Source organism: Salvelinus namaycush, chromosome 37 (genome assembly GCF_016432855.1).
Source record: "Salvelinus namaycush isolate Seneca chromosome 37, SaNama_1.0, whole genome shotgun sequence".
NCBI lineage: Eukaryota > Metazoa > Chordata > Actinopteri > Salmoniformes > Salmonidae > Salvelinus > Salvelinus namaycush.
In genome coordinates, this window is record NC_052343.1 from 13,652,912 (window position 1) to 13,671,560 (window position 18,649).

Genomic DNA, 18,649 nt, shown 5'->3' on the forward strand with positions numbered 1-18,649 from the left:
TTGTCCTAGACCCCTCACCAGACAAAATTAGACTTTTTTGGTTTGAGGTGTGGTTGTGTGTCAGACAGTGTTTAATATGAAATATGGCTTTAGTTATTTTTTGCAACCATAACATTTCTACCCCGAAATATGTATAGAGAAAGATAGGAAAGAAAGAGAATATTCTTAACTATTTCCCAGGATAACGTGAGCATTTCGTCATGCTCTAGTCTAGATATTTTACACTCCCTGAAATAATACAAATCTATAAAAACCGAACAAGTGTAAGAACAAAATCCAACATTTAGTTCAGAATAAATGAACTACTGAAAATATCAGACATCACTTCATACAAAAACAATTTATTAGACATTGTCCAGGTCCAAGTACCAACAAACCCGAATAAACAATAAAATAAAAAAAAATGCTACAAACTTCCAAGAACAAAGATAACTCAATCTACACAAAGTTTATTCTTAAAAATACATAAAACTGAAAAAAGATACAAGATGTAAGGGGGTTCTCATCATTTGTGATATAACAGACTGAAAAGACCTTGAATGAGGAAGTATGTGAGAGCGTGAGAGAGATGCTGTGTGTATGCGTGTGTGATATTCTACCTGAGGGGAGAGGGTAACAGTAATGCAGCAGTCACGTGGGCAGCAAATGAGAGAGGGGTACTAGAGGTAGCAGAGGGGTGCGTAGATCAGAGAGGTAGCTAGCAGAGAGCAAGAGCAGTTCTAGAGAGGTAGCAGACAGACAAAGAAGGGGAGGAGGCAGAGGTAGCAGAAAGGTGTAGAGGGGTGTTGAAATGAATAGAGATGGATGAAGAGAGGTAGCGCTAGGTAGCGGCAGCAGCTACATTATCAGCACCAGAACAGCCAGAAGCCCACTCCACCACTGAGGAAGAGCACATGGTTTTTAACTACAACTATATCACCATACCTAGCTCACTAAAAGGATGGATGAAGGTCAGTGGGATATTAGGCCTGTGTGTGAGCAGCCCCCAGTGTACTAGAGCAGGGTTCAGTGAAGTGTGTGAGTAGTACAGTGCTACGCCTGGCTGGTGGGGGCTATGGGTGGTGAGGGGGGGGGGGGGGGGGCAGAGCAGCCCAGCAGACAGTCATCAAACACCCGTCTCTGCTGTACGCACATTCTGCTCTCCTGACACGCCAACAACGAACAACTGAACACACACTTCGGACTACAGTGTTTTAGCTTCAGAAGAGCGAAGTGGAGAGGTAGATTCTCAGTGAGAAGAGTGTGTGTGTGAGGGGAGGGTTACTGGTCCCCTCTGTGTGTGTCGAAGGAAACCCTCATGATCCCATTCATTACAGTACACAACACACGTCCCTAAATGATCAACCAGCTCCCCTGGTGTTGTGTTGGGGGGAAGACGCGAGGGAGAGGGAGGAAGAGAGGGGATGTTGGTGTTGCGCTGAAGGAGAGGAAGAGACTAGTGTCATTCTAAAAGGTGAGAGGAAAGAAGGAAAAGTGGGAGTTCTCTGATTTTCTCCCAAAATATTAGCTTCATATTCTTTTAAATAGAGAACAAACACAATATATTCTTTAAAATGACTGGGAGGAGCCCATCTGATCTGCCCCACACCAGACTGACTGAGGAGAAAACAGTGTTCTTACTAGGAGGGCCAGAGTCACAGCCCCCTTGACGCTGTGCCCTGAGAGGGAGGTGTGTGTGTGTGTGTGTAAGCCAGGAGGAGTTTTTGGAGTTGAGAAAACACCTAGCCAGTGGCAAGGCCATCAATGAGCTGAGGTTTTACAAGAGGTGTGTGTGTGTGTGTTGGTGTGTGTTTGTTTGGGGGCAGGGATCTTAGTTGTCAGCAACTCGTGCTGGGGCTGCCGCTTGAGGTCCCACAGACACTGGGAGCATACCATCAGGCTGTACAGGCGAGGGGCCAGGGTCTGAGGACAGAGAACACACTGGTTTGAGAATGGGACACACCAACACACACTTTCTGGCTGAGTAGGATCTGGAAGGCGGATACGGATAGTGTACTCACACATGCCGTTGGGGGCTCCAGGGTGGCGGGGACCCATCATGGGAGGCATGCTGCCAGTGGGGGGGCCGCCAGGCATCATGCGCCCTGGAATGGGCTGACCGGGCCCTCCCATTGGTCCTAAACAGAAGGAGAGGCTTGGTGAGACTCTTGGCCTATCACAGAATCAGTGTGCTGGAACATGTTTTTGAAAACAGGCTAATGTTTCCTAGCTAATATTTGGTGTTATTCCCTTGCCTTGGATATAGTTCCAGGACTTTTGTGTGCCTCTTTGCTGAGAAATGGTGTGCTCCTGTGTGTGTGTGTCCTTACCTGTCTGTTGCGGGTGGTGGGGACCCATGGGGTGGAACCCGGGTCCGGGGGGGCCGTGTCCGGAGTGCATGGCGGGAGGGGGTCCGTGGTGGGAGGGTCCGTGGTGCATGCCTGGCCCTGGGGGACCATGGTGGGGTGCGGGGCCCTGGGCCGCTGCGTTGGCCTGCTGCTGCTCCATCTGCTGGCGGGCCTTCATCTCAGCATACTTCAGCTGCTCCATGTGGAAGGCCTGGCGCTCCGTCAGCAGCTGCTGCCTCTGCAACTCCAACTGGAGGGGGGGGAGATCATAATTTTATACTATTAATCATGATTATCATTCTCAAAAGCCCACTGTCCACAAGGACATAAGGTTGATCATTACTCATAGTGTCACTTTGAAAAGATAATCATGTCAATAAAGCTAATTTAATTGAACACAGAGCGAGAGAGCGATACATCAAGTCAACAGTGGTATATGGAGCAGGGTGATGATACAGAAACAGCTTCATTTCATGGATTGATAAATCAAAGAACGAAGGAGAGGAATAAGAAGAGAAAGGAAATAATTAAAGAGTATAAGCTATAAAGACAAGCTGATCACGATAGCTGACATTATGACAGAGGGGAAGAGCGGTACAGCGGGAGAGGAAAAGCGATGGAATGACTGTGGGGAGGAAGAGAGGGGGCAGTGAAACAGGACCACTCTGGAAGCAGGAAGGAGAGGAAAAGCAATGGAATGACTGTGGGGAGGAAGAGAGGGGGCAGTGAAACAGGACCACTCTGGAAGCAGGAAGGAGAGAGGAAAAGCAATGGAATGAGACTGTGGGGAGGAAGAGAGGGGGCAGTGAAACAGGACCACTCTGGAAGCAGGAAGGAGAGGGGGAGCAATGGCTGGAAATGTCGATAAAGGGATTGATTGCATGCAATAAACCACTAACACTCTCTCTGACACGGAATCAACGGGTGAATTCCATTACCAGAAACCCTACAGAGACACAGGGATGGAGAGAGGTGGAGAAAGAGATGGAAGGAGGTGAGGAAGTCTATTCCCTGTGTGTGCCCTGTTAAGTACATTTGTAGTGGTGGAAAAGTGTGGAGTAGTAAGACAGTGAGGAGTGCCCTTATTTAGTGTGTGTGTGTGTGTGTGTATGTCTAAGACAGAGACACAGTGTGCGTATGAGAGTGTGTGTGTGTGTAACCCAGTGTTTACAGCCTGTGGTAACGGTAGGAGGGAGGCAGCCTGGGTGCTGTTCCAGAGGGTTATGTAACGGCTGGCTGGCTTTTTCATGCACTATTTATCAGGCTGTTCAACTGGGCTGCGGTCCACAGCAGCTCCACGCTTTACAGTTTTACACTCCTGACACAAACACTTTCCACTGGACTAGAGGCCCACTATCTACCCAGCAGTTAGTTGACTAACTTATTTTACTGCTCTTAAACCATGTGTACCCAAATGGACAAAGCAACGATGCCTGATCCCCCCCCAAAGCGCTTTCCCTTCATAGGCTTGCATGCTCTTTACTCTACTATCCTCTGTGTACTCTGCAACTACCCCTCATAATTACCACCAATTATTAATGCAAACGTTTAATATTGACACTTTTCACGTCTGCTCATGTTGTAGATATAGGCCCACTCCCAAAAGCAGCTCTTTGTCCTTCCAAGTTATCCATCTGTCGTTGGCTCTCCCTCACACACATCTCTGAAATGCCTGGATGGATGACAACTGACACTGATATAGCCTAGATACCACTACAATCAAGATGCATATCCAATCCTTTCACACCCCAAAGGGGTCTGAAACTACAAGCGACTTCAACCCAGCATGCAGTCTCCCACTGAACTACGTTTCCCACAATCCACCTCGGTGCCACTACTTACAGCCTCTTTCTCTCGGTCCATGATGGTCTCCAGCTCCTCAAAGTGTCTGAGCTTGATCTCCAGCTTCTTCATCTGAGTCTCCACCAGCAGAGCCACCAGAGACTTGATCTTCCTCTCCTCCACCGCCGCCAGGTGCTACAGGGAGAAATACAGAGGAAAGAGATGTAACAGAAATATAAAGCTTCGCCAAACTAGACTGGCCAGGTAGTAGCGCAAGCGCTTTTGAGCCGTGGGTAAAACGGACACACCGATCAATGAGATGCTACACCGGCAGCGCAAGCATAGCATGAGTGAATGGAGCTGGAGCTGCTGAAGCATCTGTTAAGGCCTCAAGTCTATTTCAAGCATTTCGTTGACGTTTCCCAACTGACAAGTCGGCTCTCGCTTTTGATTTCTGCCTCCGTTTGCTACTTCTGGTTTCAAACACCAAAAACAGCACATACCGAAAGCTAGCGCTATGCTTGCGGTGTAGTTTCAGGGCTCGATATACAAAGTGCTATCCCCATGGCCCTCTGGAAGAAGCTCACCTTGGCCTTGGTGGCAGCTGAGGCGAGGGCAGCGGCGGCTGCAGTGGCAATGTTACCCTCCCCTCCGTCCGGCTCTAGCTTCTTCCTCTCCTCTTCCTCCTCTTCCATCGTTCCCTGCTCCTCCTTCTCCTTGTCTTCCTCCGAGGTCTCCATGGCCTCCTCGTCTTTGTCTGAAAACATTGCATAAACATTATCAATCAAGTCAATGCTGGACTTATACGACCCTCCCCCAAAAATGGATGATTCAATCGAAGCGGAATAGCCATCTACTCTACCTGCTGAAGCCTTGCCCTCTCCTCCCTCGCTCTCTCCCTCCTCCCGCTCCGACGGCTCGGTCATCTCGCTCTTCACCTTCTCTCCCTCAGCCAGCTTCTCAGCAGACTCACTGGGCTTCTCCGCCTCATCCTTAGACTCAGCCTGAGACAGAGACAGGTAAGACTGTGGCGTTACAGCTGATTATATTTACAGAGCCTTCGGAAAGTATTCAGACCCCTTCACTTTTTCCACATTGTGATATGTTACAGCCTTATTCTAAAATGGATTAAATAAATAAAAATCCTCAGCAATCTACACACTATGACGAAGCAAAAACAGGTTTTTAGAAATGTTAGCAAATTTATAAAAAACAGAAATAGCTTATTTACATAAGTATTCAGACCCTTTGCTATGAGACTCGAAATTGAGCTCCGGTGCATCCTGTTTCCATTGATCATTCTTCAGATGTTTCTACAATTTGGGAGTCCACCTACAGTAAATTCAATTGATTGGACATGATTTGGAAAGGCACACACCTGTCTATATAAAGGTCCCACAATTGACAGCGCATGTCAGAGCAAAAACCAAGCCTAGGTCGAAGGAATTGTCCGTAGAGCTCAGAGACAGGACTGTGTCGAGGCACAGATCTGGGGAAGGGTACCAAAACATTTCTGCAGTATTGAAGGTCCCCAAGGACACAGTGGCCTCCATCATTCTTAAATGGAAGAAGTTTGGAACCACCAAGTCTCTTCCTAGAGCTGGCCGCCCAGCCAAACTGAGCAATCGGGGAGAAGGGCCTTGGTCAGGGAGGTGACCAAGAACCAGATGATCACTGACAGAGCTCTAGCATTCCAGAAGGACAACCATTTCTGCAGCACTCCACCAAATCAAGCCTTTATGGTAGAGTGGCCAGACAAAACCACTCCTCAGTAAAAGGCATGACAGCACGCTTGGAGTTTGACAAAAGGCACCTAAAGACTCTCAGACCATGACAAAACAAGATTCTCTGGTCTGATGAAACCAAGATTGAACTCTTTGCCAAGCATCACATCTGGAGGAAACCTGTCATCATCCCTACGGTGAAGCATGGTGGTGGTAGCGTCATGCTGTGAGGATGGTTTTCAGCGGCAGGTACAGGGAGACTAGTCAGGATCGAGGCAAAGATGAACGGTGCAGGGTACAGCGAGATCCTTGATGAAAACCTGCTCCAGAGTGCTCAGGACCTCAGACTGGGGTGAAGAATCACCTTCCAAAAGGACAACGACCCTAAGCACACAGCCAAGATAACACAGGAGTGGCTTCGGCACAAGTCTCTGAAAGTACTTGAGATGCCCAGCCAGTGCCCAGACTTGAACCCGATCAAACATCTCTGGAGAGACCTGAAAATAGCTGTGCAGCGAAGCTCCCCATCCAACCTGACAGAGCTTGAGAGGATCTGCAGGAACTCCACAAATACAGGTGTACCAAGCTTGTAGCAACAGACTGAAGGCTGTAATCACTGCCAAATGTGCTTTAAAGTATTGAGCAAATGGTCTGAATACTTAAGTTAAAAAAATAATAATATGTTTTACTTGTTTTTGCTTTGTCATTATGGGGTATTGTGTGTCGATAAGGCAGAGGGAAAAAAACAATTTAATCAATTATAGAATAAGGCTGTAACGTAACAAAATTAGGAAAAGGTCAAGCGTTCTGAATACAATGTGTATGCAGGTCAGAACTGAGAAACACCTAACTGAAGACTATAGCTAGACAGGTCCTTGAGAGCCAAGGAGAAAAATATACAAAACCGAACAAGGGTCAAAGCTAATTCCCTGCATTTCAAAAAGCCTGCAGTAAAGCCATCGGGACTAGAACCTGCGTGGATAGGCGATGGCTAGTGAAGGTTAATGAAGATTTCAACCAGTGGTCAACGATGCATGGCTAACTCCTGCTAACGTTATCTGTGGCGTTACATTTGCCCCGTGGCCATCCTAAACACAGAGATAGGATGGATGGAGAATAGAGTAAGCGAAAGACGGAGAGTAGTAAATGGAGGGGCAGACTGTACGACTGCCAGCGTTAAAAATAAAGTTAAAAACTGTTTGATGTCTTCTGTGCACATATGAATGTCCCCTACGATGTAACTGCAATGATGAGATGGATGTTGTTCTTCTTTGTTACATTATCTCGCTGTCATACTGTGTTCAACCGTGTTCCATCTTGCCTTGCCATCTTGTTTCAAGAGGATCACAATGTAAATAAGTCCCAGACTTGATTGTGTGTTATCCTCCATGATTAAACAATGTAAATAAGTCCCAGACTTGATTGTGTGTTATCCTCCATGATTTAACAATGGAAATAAGTCCCAGACTTGATTGTGTGTTATCCTCCATGATTTAACAATGGAAATAAGTCCCAGACTTGATTGTGCGTTATCCTCCATGATTTAACAATGGAAATAAGTCCCAGACTTTATTGTGCGTTATCCTCCATGATTTAACAATGGAAATAAGTCCCAGACTTTATTGTGCGTTATCCTCCATGATATAACTCATGTGCATGTATGGCTTTTTCAGTTTTATGTGTGCTGTTTTAGATTTTTTTTATGGTTGAATTAATAAACTAAACTAAAGACCTCACCCCTGGGCCGTCTCACCTTGTCAGGCTGCTGGGAGTCGGAGTCTGTTTCCATCTTCTCCGTCTCTGCTGGCTCTACAGTGACAGGGAGAGAGAGGGAGGGGCTTTGAGAAGAGGGCTAGACAAAGAACAAGACATCTCTCAGAGAAACTGATCACAAACAGATGACGCATCCTAAGTAGAACCTCACCATGATTCAGACATTACTGTGGTTAGGAATGACAGTATGTGTGTGTGCGTGCGAGCGTTTGTGCAAATGTGGGAGAAAGTGAGCGAGTCGATGCCGAGTGAGAGTGCATGAATGTGTGTGTTTGAAAAACAACATGTCCGCATGTGCATTTGGGAGCATTTTTACTATGCGAGTATTGACCTGTATGAGAGATGGTAGACTGCTTTGGGGAGGGTATTGAATGCATTTAGGCTATTTATTAGTTGTTAATGCATGTATGTGTAACATGTATTTATTCATGTATAATTGCTGATTGAGCGATTGCTGTGTGTGTACCAGGCATTGAGGCCGTAGCATAGTGTGTTGACCCAGTTTCAACCCCTTCCCCCACGCCCCATCTGCTGTTCTAATCCACTGGTTACCACGACAGCCGGACACATAGACATAACACTCTGAAGAAACCTCTACGTCGCCCCCCACTGGCCATCCTGATTTCAGCGGGTACCTCAAAATGTATTGGTGAGAATACACATCTGGCTTTACCCACGTGAGCGCACACACACGCAGGAGGTAGGTATAAGGTCTAGGTGACCTGCGAACAGCTGGCTACGAGCAGCCTCGCCCTAACCTGTTAGCTGTGGTCTGTCTGTGTCTTGGCCATTTGCTGCCCTCCACTGGTAACACTCAGTACTCCGTCTAAATGTGGGGGGTGTGTATATGGGTTGGTATTTTGTGTGAGTGAGTATTGCATGCATGAGTATGTTGGATGTATGTGATGAGAGAATGCTTTGTGTGTTTATATGAAGGCCTGTGTGTTTACACGATTCTATATGTATTGCTATTCGATACTGTGACTTTATTGAGATTTGATGTTCCAAACAAATTGCTCACCAGAGGTCTTCTGCCGAGAGACAAGAGAGCCATGAAAACGAGTCTATCAGTCATGGAAATAAAATTGCCGATATCAAATTGGCTCCTTATTTAAAAAGATATGAGCTATGAAGAAAAAATACTGGAGTTTTGGTGCAGGTACAACCAACTAGCGCAAAAATAGTGATCTTGACAAAACAGTACAAAAAAAAATATCCCAATATATCTATTGTTTCCCCCCCTCCCGATCAATGTTGTGATTGTGTGATCGTTTTTATGTTTGTGTACGCACAAGAGTATTTTTTATCTATCTTTGCAAATGTGCGACTGTGTGTGTACGTATATCTGAATGCATGTGTTCTGCTCTGAGTGTGTGTTTTACCGGTCTTCTCAGGCTCCTCGGGGGCGGTTCCTGCGATGCCGCTGCTCTCCAGGCCATAGGCGGGGTCTACCTTTCCCGTGCTGCGGGCCGCCTCCTGCACCTTCTTCACATGGGCCTCCACCAGCTCTGCTGGCACCTCCTCACGCACACGGCTAAACTCCTCTGGAGAGAGAGGGAGACACTGTAGTTAGCTACAGACTCACACCTTGTGATAGTTCCTCCACACACACACAGATATGTTCAAACACACAGCGATATTACACACACAACCGTGTCATTACGACACACTACATGAAGCGTGATATTACATACAAATTAAAAATATATATTTTGTGAATCAACACATTGTGATAAAACACCCTTGCAAATGACCCACGTACCCAGTCGCCACAACACGTGCCCAGTCGCCACAACACGTGCCCAGTCGCCACAACACGTGCCCAGTCGCCACAACACGTGCCCAGTCCCCACAACACGTGCCCAGTCCCCACAACACGTGCCCAGTCCCCACAACACGTGCCCAGTCGCCACAACACGTGCCCAGTCGCCACAACACGTGCCCAGTCCCCACAACACGTACCCAGTCCCCACAACACGTACCCAGTCGCCACAACACGTACCCAGTCGCCACAACACGTGCCCAGTCCCCACAACACGTACCCAGTCCCCACAACACGTACCCAGTCCCCACAACACGTACCCAGTCCCCACAACACGTACCCAGGGCTGCCTTGGCAGCAGCGGAGGCCACACGGGGGTCCACCACGGAGGCCAGGAAGGCCACGGTGCTCATGACGGGGTTGCCTGACTGGCTGAAGGGTACGGGCTGGTAGGCCAGGGGGCCCAGGGACGACTCAGAGTTCTCCAGGTAAGGGTCCTCGATGGGCAGACGCAGGAAGTGCAGGATACACTCGTCCTGGGTGCGCGAGCCCACGTGCTCCGACACCTTGTTCCAGTCGTCTTTGTACATCTCCAGAGCCTGGTAGGGAGGAGATAGAGGAATGAGAAGGGTTCTGATAGGCTGGTAGGTTTTAGATTATGTTTGTGATTGGTCAGCTGGTCTGTTGTGACTGACATACCTCCAATAGGAGCAGAGTCTCCTGCTCGGTCCACTCCCGGCCGCCGCTGGTTCCTTTACTCTTGGGGTTCTTCTTGGAGTAGAGGTCATTACGCAGGCCAAAGTTCTGCATGTCAGAGGGCTTGTCTTTGCCCTTCTCTGGGAAGTTGAGCATCTGCTGGCCAGAGGGGATCTAGAAGGATGGATGGAGAGACAGGGGAGGAGGTTGAAAGGAATCACACGGTGGTCAGAGGATGCAGTGAATACTTTCACAACATGTATGACCCATTAAATAATCAAAATCAACAGTTACATACACACAACGCCTGTATGTGTATTTGTATATAATTCGCTATCGGCACTAACAGGATTGGGTTTAAAGACCCTTCCCCTAGCCCCTACTCCCTCAGTATCCAACAACCTGAAAGGACTAGACAGATGAAAGAAATATGACCATAGCTCCATGTAGTTGTCTATCTAACCTGTGGGGGGCGGTGGTGCATCGGCGTCAGGCCAGAGGGGGTGTCAGCCAGCACATTGAAGTGGGGGGTGGGCGGGGGGCCCATGGGGAGGGGGCGACTCTCAGCATCCACCTGGTAGTTCACCAGCCCCCATTGCTCCAGGAACGCATGGACCCTAGTAGAGAGACATGACAGATATATGCAAAGAATTTACTCCACAATCATCACTCTTGATCAGTGAGTCCAACTAAACCTGGGTCATATTCATTAAGCACCAAACGGGAAAAAATTAACTGGAACAGTAAGGGACAACCTAAACGTGTCCTATAAAAAAAACACACATTACAAAGTGTCTTGCATACGGTGTGCCCTGACGAACAATGTTCTAACTTCTGCCCTAGGGAAACCATTTCACGTTAACCCCTTGACCCTTCACCTCATGACGGCACACACGTCTCCCGTCAGGTTCCTGCGGCAGGAGGTGGAGGTCAGGTACTCCTGGGGGTTGAGCCGGTACGTGTCGATCATGAAGTTACGGTAGGCCAGGTATCTGACAGGGACAAACACATTTTGCAAAAAATAGGGATGCCATGTGTTAGACAGCAATGGGTGTTTTTGTACGATGAAAGATTCTTAGTGAAAGCGTGCGTCTGCAGTTCTTTAATGGGTTGAGTGAGTTGATGTGTTGGGCAGTGTTCTCCACTGACTCACATTTCTGGGGACTTGGACTTGTTCTTGCCGTTGAAGAACTCTGGCAGTGCACGCCTCTCAATCTCGTGGATACTGAAAGAGAAGGGGGCGGGGGGGTAAACTCAAGACACAAACATAAAATACAGCCCCAACACCCCCATGATACACTCCCCACACACTAAGAACAGTGGGGCCATCCTCACCAGTTGTAGTCGAACCAGGCGGCGTAGCTGGGGATGATGATGTGGTGGGTCTGCTCGGTCACGTTGTCCTCGCTGGAGTCGATGAGGCGGTTGACCTCGGCCTTGCCCTGCTCCTCCTCCTCCTGCAGGGGGAAACAGTCACACGGATGGGATCAGATCAACATAGGCAAGAAAGGAGAGCAGAATTTTGGCTAGTTCTTGGTCAGTTTCTATTATATATGAACAGAGGATAAAACGTTAGAAAAGCAGGATTTCCAGATTAAATCAGGAATAATCCCATCCCAAATGTAGAAAAACTGGATCTGAATGAGTTAACGCTGCACTGGAAAACACTCGTAATCTAACGCATGCCTCAAACCACTCGTAGAACAGCTAAGTGCATTGTTAGTGGCTTTTTTGCCCTCCCGCGTCACTTGATACACAGTAGACCTCCGCTAAACATAGAATCACATGATTTATCAGTCTGTGACCGCTGATAACTTCAGAACAAAGTTGACTACAATACAAAAGTTGCCAATATCTTTGCGATGGATACAACAGAGTTCTATTTTAGTACGTGTAGGCTACTGTCTAATTTGTCTCAATATATTTCATGATGTGTAGCCTAACGTGCGCAATGATGTAACAAATTGGTGACTTAGTGCGTTGTCATTGGGTAAGCATTATAATAAACAGACTCAATATTAGCAGCCGTAAGTGATAATAGGAGCTGATCCGTCATCAGTATTGTGAAATAATTATAATTTTAAAGAAAGATTTGAATGGAGAAAGCTGATCGAAACCAGCACTCTCTTTCAATCCTATCAGTATGGACATATGTTCCAACGATGCACTTCGTGACCGTTCTCTCAGCGTAGTGTTTTTGGAAATGCATGTCTTCGGCAGTTGTAGGAAATATGCATTGTTAAAAACAGCCGTAGGCCTAAGTTCCATCGCTATCGGGAAACCGGGACCAAATCTACAAATGGGTAAACATTGCATCTAAAACAGACACCAGGTGAGATATTTTTCCATCTCCCTTCTGGATTTGCTAAGAAGTGGGGGTTAGGATAATCTGACCGTAGATCTATCAATGACGACTATGGTTGTGGGTGAATAGGGAACAGTTTACGATGAAGAAGAGACCGCATTTAGAGGCAATCATTAAAGGTTAAGGAAAAGCTGGTGTTACCTTGCCTCCAGAGACCACAGAGTCATCCTCCAGATCATCTGGAAGACAGAGAGGGGACGTTATGACATCACTCTATCCATTGCTTGACACAATACATCTCGGTGATTGACAGTTTAGTACAGGGACAGGTAGATACTTAAACACTGAAATAGTTCTACACACACTCACCCAAATCAGCCACTGCCCCTCCCTTCACTGGGGTGTTCTCGCTGTCTTTCTTAGAGTTCACTGAGGACAGGGAAGAAGACAAATAGGCTGAAGAATAGCCAGAGAGTATGGTAGTGGTGAAATACACTGACAGTGGCTATTGGCTCTCTTTTCTCTTGTAAGCTCTCTTTTCAAAAGCAACCACGGAAATAGATACAGAGGGAGGGGGGGGGGGGGTTGCAGAAGTGGGACATTGCAGATGGGACTGGGTCCAAAAAGGCCATTTTTAGTTAAGTGCATTTGGCTTAGAGCACTTCCAGCTCGAATAGCACTCCATTCAATGCACCACTGAAGAAAGTCCCCCCGGGCAACTCCATGCCATCTTGGCAAGGACAGAGTGTACATGTGTGGTGTGTAACAGTTAGAAAATAAATAATTCAGGGGAAAAACTGCAGTTACTACAGAGAGGAATAAACTGCAAGTCAACATGGTGACAAGCATAAGATTGATGCACAGAGAAAGAAACAGGACCATGAGAGAGAGAATGGGAGATTTACAACATGTGATTTAGAGTGACTGAGCCAATGAAGGAGAAGAGAGGGGAGGAACACGAGGAGGAGGAGAGGTATGGGTGAGAAAGAAGACAGAGTGAAGGGTCAAGAGGGAGGAGAGCAGATGTGGGAGGGAGACAATGAGAGGGACGAGTTGGACAATCAACTGACCGTTCTTGGGCAAAGTGACCTCCTCCATGCTGGGAACAGGCGAGGGGTCCTCCATGTCCTTGGTCAGGTCCTCTTCCTCCTCCTCCTCCTCGCCACGGTGGCCACGACGCTTCCAGTGAGACGCAGGGTTCCTGGGGACAGGAGAAGAGGTCAAGGGTCGGTGGAGTTTTCCCAAGACACTGATCCATGGTCAGTTTAGTGTTTTTCTCCCTAATGGCTAAGGTTAGGATTTGGGAAGGTTAAGCTGGTCCTAGATCTGTGGCTATAGGGGGACTCACCCCTTCTTGCCACCCTTCTTGCGGGACTCGGCTGGGGTGGTCGGGGGAGATGGCGAGCGCCTCCTCTTCTTCCCGGCGGAGTTGGCCTTGCGCTCCTTGCGATCGGGTGTACGGGAAGACTGATCAGAACCACGAGGGATGGCCAGGTGAGAGAGAGAGAGAATGAGAGGATGGAACGGTCTCACACAGAGGGGAGCGGGGGAGGAGGAGAAGAGGGAGGATGTGGTGGTGAGGAGAGGAAGAATTTGAAAGGATGGGTGACACGACACAGACAGACAAACAAGACAACAATCCACAGGGTGCAGCAACTCACTTAAACACACACTTCCTAAGAATCCATAACACACACCTCAGAGTTTGGCCTACCTCCTCCTCCTTTGGGAAGATCCTCTGGCGGAAGCTCACAGTCTTCTTGTTCTCGTCCACCTCATAGTCTTCCTCATTCATCCACTCGTTGAAGGCGTCGGTGTCCAGGACCCACTTGGCATGCACCTGGGAGAGGAGGAGAGGAGTATCCACTACTCAAGGGTGGTGTTGTCTGCTAGTACTTTTCAGGCTGGAGGCAGGGGTTGATTTGGCCTATATAAAACATTAACATGACTGGCTGCTCCATCCTCACCTTCCAGGGCTTCTCAGAGGTGGGTGGGTCCTCCACATCCCCCTCCACGTCGCTGGTGGACACCCAGGTGTCATAACTGACCACACAGAGAAAAGGGGTTAAAGGTCAGTAACAGGTCACAGTGGGTGGACGTGTAAGAGGGCAGAGTGAACCAGCAAAGCTGAAGTCTAACGGTGCCAGTCTCTCACCTGTCTGGGTACATGCCCCAGTGCACCAGCACCTGCTTGTCCTTGCGCATGACCGGACGCAGCCACTCCTCTGCAAGACAAACACACACCTTTTTATCAGCGTATACACACACATCCTCGAGTAATGCATACAGACTACTGTATTAATAATAGTATATTACTGTATACACACATTTCACTTTCTTTGAAATGTGATATGAGAGTAGAATAAGCCTCTGTAAGGTGACCATAAGGAATTAGATTCAAAGAATACAGCACAATCCAGACTACACCAGAATTTAGGCATATGTATATAACAATATATAATTGTTGTACATTTCAGCAATTTAGCAGACACTCTACCAACTGAGCCACATGGGACCAAGTAACAAAGTAGATGATATATACATTGCAGGGGGGAGCTTTATTTCCTTTCTCAGCAGAGCACATCACTTACCATCCTCCTGCTGGGTTGATGAGGGGTAGATATGATGGGTGGCCTTAGACTTGTCCTCAGTGATGGAGCCCTAAAGGAAAGGAAGGAGAGTAGCTTTATGATGCCATTTGAATTTCTGGTGAGTGGTGAAACAATCCTTCTATTGGTTGGTGCGATTTGGGTGGGCGTGTCTTACCTGGTGTCTTTTGATGATGTCCTTCAGCTTATTGGCCTGCTTCTGCTCCATGTCAGGCACCAGGAACACGGTTGGTCGAGTCAGGCAGTTATTCTGAACCAGGGTCTTCTCTACATTCAAGAACATCTCCACATTCCTGTCCATCCTGGAGGGGTTCTGCAGGTCAAACCTACGCCTGCACAGATAGGAGGGATAGAACATGTTACTTACAGTATCAACTCCACAGGGCATCTTTTCCCCTCCCTCTCTTGGAGCAACCGCTACCTTCTATGTGATTCCATAGGAGAAAGAACGTGTCAACTATTCATTCCACATATACATGATTAGTCCAAGGTGGAAATGATGCATTTTTTAAAAAGTATTCAAATCAAGACCCTACTCACCAGCCCTGCTCGCTCTTGAACTTGTAGGTGGAGCCCAGGATATGACACAGAGCACCCCCTGCCTTGAAGTCCAGGAAGCTCTTGGTCTGATGAGGCAATACAGAAGAAAAGGCGAAGGACATTCACACAAGCTAGCTCAGATAGATAAAGACATGGCAAACTACTGTGACACAAAATGTGCAGAAGTGATTGGGAAGCCCTATAACACTCTACAGCCCACACTTCCCTTGCCCAAAAAATATCACTGTGTGTGTAGGTCCCGTCCCTGTCCCGACCTGGTCAGGTGTAAAGACGCGAGTGGAAGAGATACTCACAGGTAACTTGGTGAGGGCAGGGTTGTTGACCCTCCGTCCGAAAGCATCTTCCTGGAACTGAAGCAGCTGCACCACCAGCCCTGCCAGGGACTTATTGGAGGGAGAGTCTGCCTGTACATACTGAGACACAACAAAACCACTGAGTTAGTGAGGGCGGCACACTCATGGGTGACAAAGGAGGGATTGAATATTGTGAGACCACAGAAGTGTTAGGCTACATTGGTCAGACAAACACATGGCCAATGCAGGCACACACAAGATCTCATGAGTAGATAGATCATACTATAAGACCAAAACAGCAGCCTTTCTTAGGTAAATGTGAGGTGATATGACATCACTTTTTCTTTCAGTGAGGCCCCTTCCCTGGTCACTGAAAAGAGTGGCTCCCTAGTTTCAAGAAAATAAATACAGTAGAAAATAGTTTACAGTAGCTAGCTACTTCTTTTCAACAAAGTTGTTTTGGGAAATCCACGGCCACGCTGAGATGTTTTGATGGTTTGCTGCAGTCAGCAAAGGCAGCCATTGCTTGGTTGTGTGTGGAACACTGGTTGTCTCCAGCGCAAAGTAGTTCAGTACATGAGGTAGTCGAGGTTTCCCATCAAGACGATTCAGCTAATTACTTAGACATAAATGTAAGTCATCAGTGGACCAATCGACCTGTCTGCTATTCTCTGGTCAATCACAATGTTACTGTAGCTAACCAATGTTGTTAATTACATCAAGTCCCGTGCCTTGCCAGCGTTGTGCCGAAAATCTCCCCCCTTCGCGTTCATTGCGGTGGCTTGCTTGCTGAGATTTCTGCACTTCACTCCGTTGAGCTAATATTTCACTCATCTTAGTAGCATAAAGCATTTTTGTCTGCAGTTTTCGGGTTGGCTATTTGTTTCAAGTGTATGTGGCGGTTCTAGCTTGTATAGCGCCCGACCGCCCCCGGGGGCGCACCGGCAAGATGCCTTCCGTACCTACATCCGCTACTGATTTGTATTAGTCTATAAATTAGGCTATAAATAAATCTCGCTGCCAAAATTCGTCATCTCTCCCATGTCTTATTCGACTAGTATTTTTGAGAGTGTAAGGATAATAATTCAGCCATAGTTGTTCTGAAATGTTTATTGCTTGCCAACATTTTACTCCCTCTATGTTTAATATAACACACATACATTCATTAAGCATTTCGGTTGCCTATCCTGACGAAGTTCGTTATATATAAAGTATTTGACTGATGTGTGCCACAGAAAGTATTTGACTCTAGCCACAAAATCAAGGAAATTATAAGGGGGGGATTCCTGCAGGGGGGAGATTTTCGGCACAACACCTGTTCACCACAACAATGTTTACATCAATGATACCGTCTCAAGACATGCTAACTAGTTATCTTACCTACCTAAACTAGTTTTCGTTACGTTAGCTAGCCAGCTAACGTTACGCTCAGATAGATAGAGTCAGATGAAAACAGGAGTAATTATGTTACCTTGCTACCCTAGATTGGTAGGTTACACAAACAGACAACTCTTCAGCTAACGTTAGTGTTGCCCGTGCAACAAATCAAACGGACGGTACGATAGCTGTTCAGTTAGCAGCTAATGTTAGCTTGCCTAGCTATCGCTTGACATGTAATGTTCATGTTGTTGGGTAATGTTGTGATGGATATCTTTAGATGCATGAAACTAGCTATCTATTAATATCTAGTTTGCCACAAGTACCTAATGGGAGCGATAGATTGAAAGAGATAGCACTTCCATTGTGCTAGAGACGCGTGCCTTGACGATGGAAATCAATGGAGGTTAAAACCAGCGCTCGCTAACCTTTTTGTAGTGTTTCCCGATCCATTGGCGCACCGAATCGATCTGAGAGACCGTTTCTGAGCACTCCCAGTATTTCGACGAAGGACCTCCATCTTTCTTACGGCCCACCGCAGTACCGACGCCCACAGGACCGGCTGCAGGTCCCCCTGAACCCGTTCCACCCGCTGCAGTTGCCGCTGTCGCCATTGTTTCTTGTCCTGTTCGCTGCTATTTCGCTTCTCAACCGCGTCACTCACCAAGCAAATTTTCGGGGGGGAGTGCGCATGCGCATATTCGTAAATAACGTAAAGTTTCTGAATCTCGCGATAAAGAGGGTTCATATGGGAAGAGTCCGTGTGAAGGTCAGGGTTGGAAAAATGTACACATTATATTAGGAAATCTGTCGTTATGAACACATATGAATATGGTGGTCTCCATTTTTTTGATTTTCATACTTTGAAAAATACTTTTAAGATAAATTGGGATAAACATTTCTTAAAGAATCCAACTTCAATATCGAATTTCATCCCGCATTATATCTTCTCCAGTTTTGGTGGCTTCAAATGTATGTTACTTTGTAACTATAACATTGATACGGTTCCTACAAAATTATCTGCTTTTCATAGACAAGTATTCTTAGCGTGGCCGTTAATATATAAACATAATGTTTCCCGCATAGGTATTTCATTTGGAACAATAAGGATATTTTGTATAGAAACATGTCTTTATTTTTTAAGAACTGGTTTCATAATCATATCCTGCTGGTGAGACAACTTTTTAATATAGAAGGAATGTTACTCAATTATGACGCATTTTTATCTCGTTACAATACCCAGAGAGGTCGCCATAGTCTTTGATGCTATTCCATCTGGAACTCTCATGTTGTTTAGAGGTGTAACCACTAACCAGACTTCACCTTCTTGACCTACCCTCGCATAATCCAGTTGACTCTCCAATAGGAAAACATGTTTTCTCCTTGCTCCCTCAGAACAACAGATCTATATTTCAAATGGATATTGTATCCATTCCTTAT

General features: G+C 46.8%; 1 protein-coding gene across 2 annotated transcripts; it reads right to left on the reverse strand.

The window, feature by feature from the left end:
* Positions 1–321: 321 nt before the first annotated feature.
* Positions 322–17,875, reverse strand: LOC120030819 (SWI/SNF complex subunit SMARCC1-like). 2 transcript variants are annotated; one of them, XM_038976273.1, is made up of 26 exons: positions 17,638–17,875; positions 15,833–15,952; positions 15,519–15,604; positions 15,136–15,310; positions 14,961–15,030; positions 14,525–14,594; positions 14,337–14,412; positions 14,084–14,209; positions 13,718–13,836; positions 13,440–13,570; positions 12,739–12,798; positions 12,571–12,608; positions 11,400–11,521; positions 11,218–11,289; positions 10,943–11,056; positions 10,528–10,681; positions 10,068–10,238; positions 9,709–9,967; positions 8,989–9,150; positions 7,587–7,642; positions 4,972–5,113; positions 4,697–4,866; positions 4,170–4,304; positions 2,310–2,577; positions 2,001–2,117; positions 322–1,902 (listed from the first exon to the last, which is right to left on the reverse strand). In XM_038976273.1, the coding sequence occupies exons 1-26, from the start codon at positions 17,821–17,823 to the stop codon at positions 1,811–1,813; spliced, it is 3,291 nt and encodes a 1,096-aa protein (XP_038832201.1). In that variant the 5' UTR covers positions 17,824–17,875; the 3' UTR covers positions 322–1,810. The 2 variants fall into 2 exon arrangements, with proteins under 2 accessions (XP_038832201.1, XP_038832202.1); XM_038976274.1 differs by having other exon boundaries at positions 1,785–1,902; positions 13,718–13,812.
* Between the last annotated feature and the right edge of the window lie 774 nt (positions 17,876–18,649).

Bases quoted from the DNA above. Each gene is read 5' to 3' on its own strand.
- LOC120030819 (XM_038976273.1), bottom strand. From the start codon at position 17,823: ATGGCGACAGCGGCAACTGCAGCGGGTGGAACGGGTTCAGGGGGACCT. The intron at 14,413-14,524 runs GTGAGAGACTGG...CTGTGTGGTCAG, and splicing joins TGGGGCATGTACCCAGACAG to TTATGACACCTGGGTGTCCA. The intron at 13,571-13,717 runs GTGAGTCCCCCT...TCCTGTCCCCAG, and splicing joins AAGAAGGGTGGCAAGAAGGG to GAACCCTGCGTCTCACTGGA.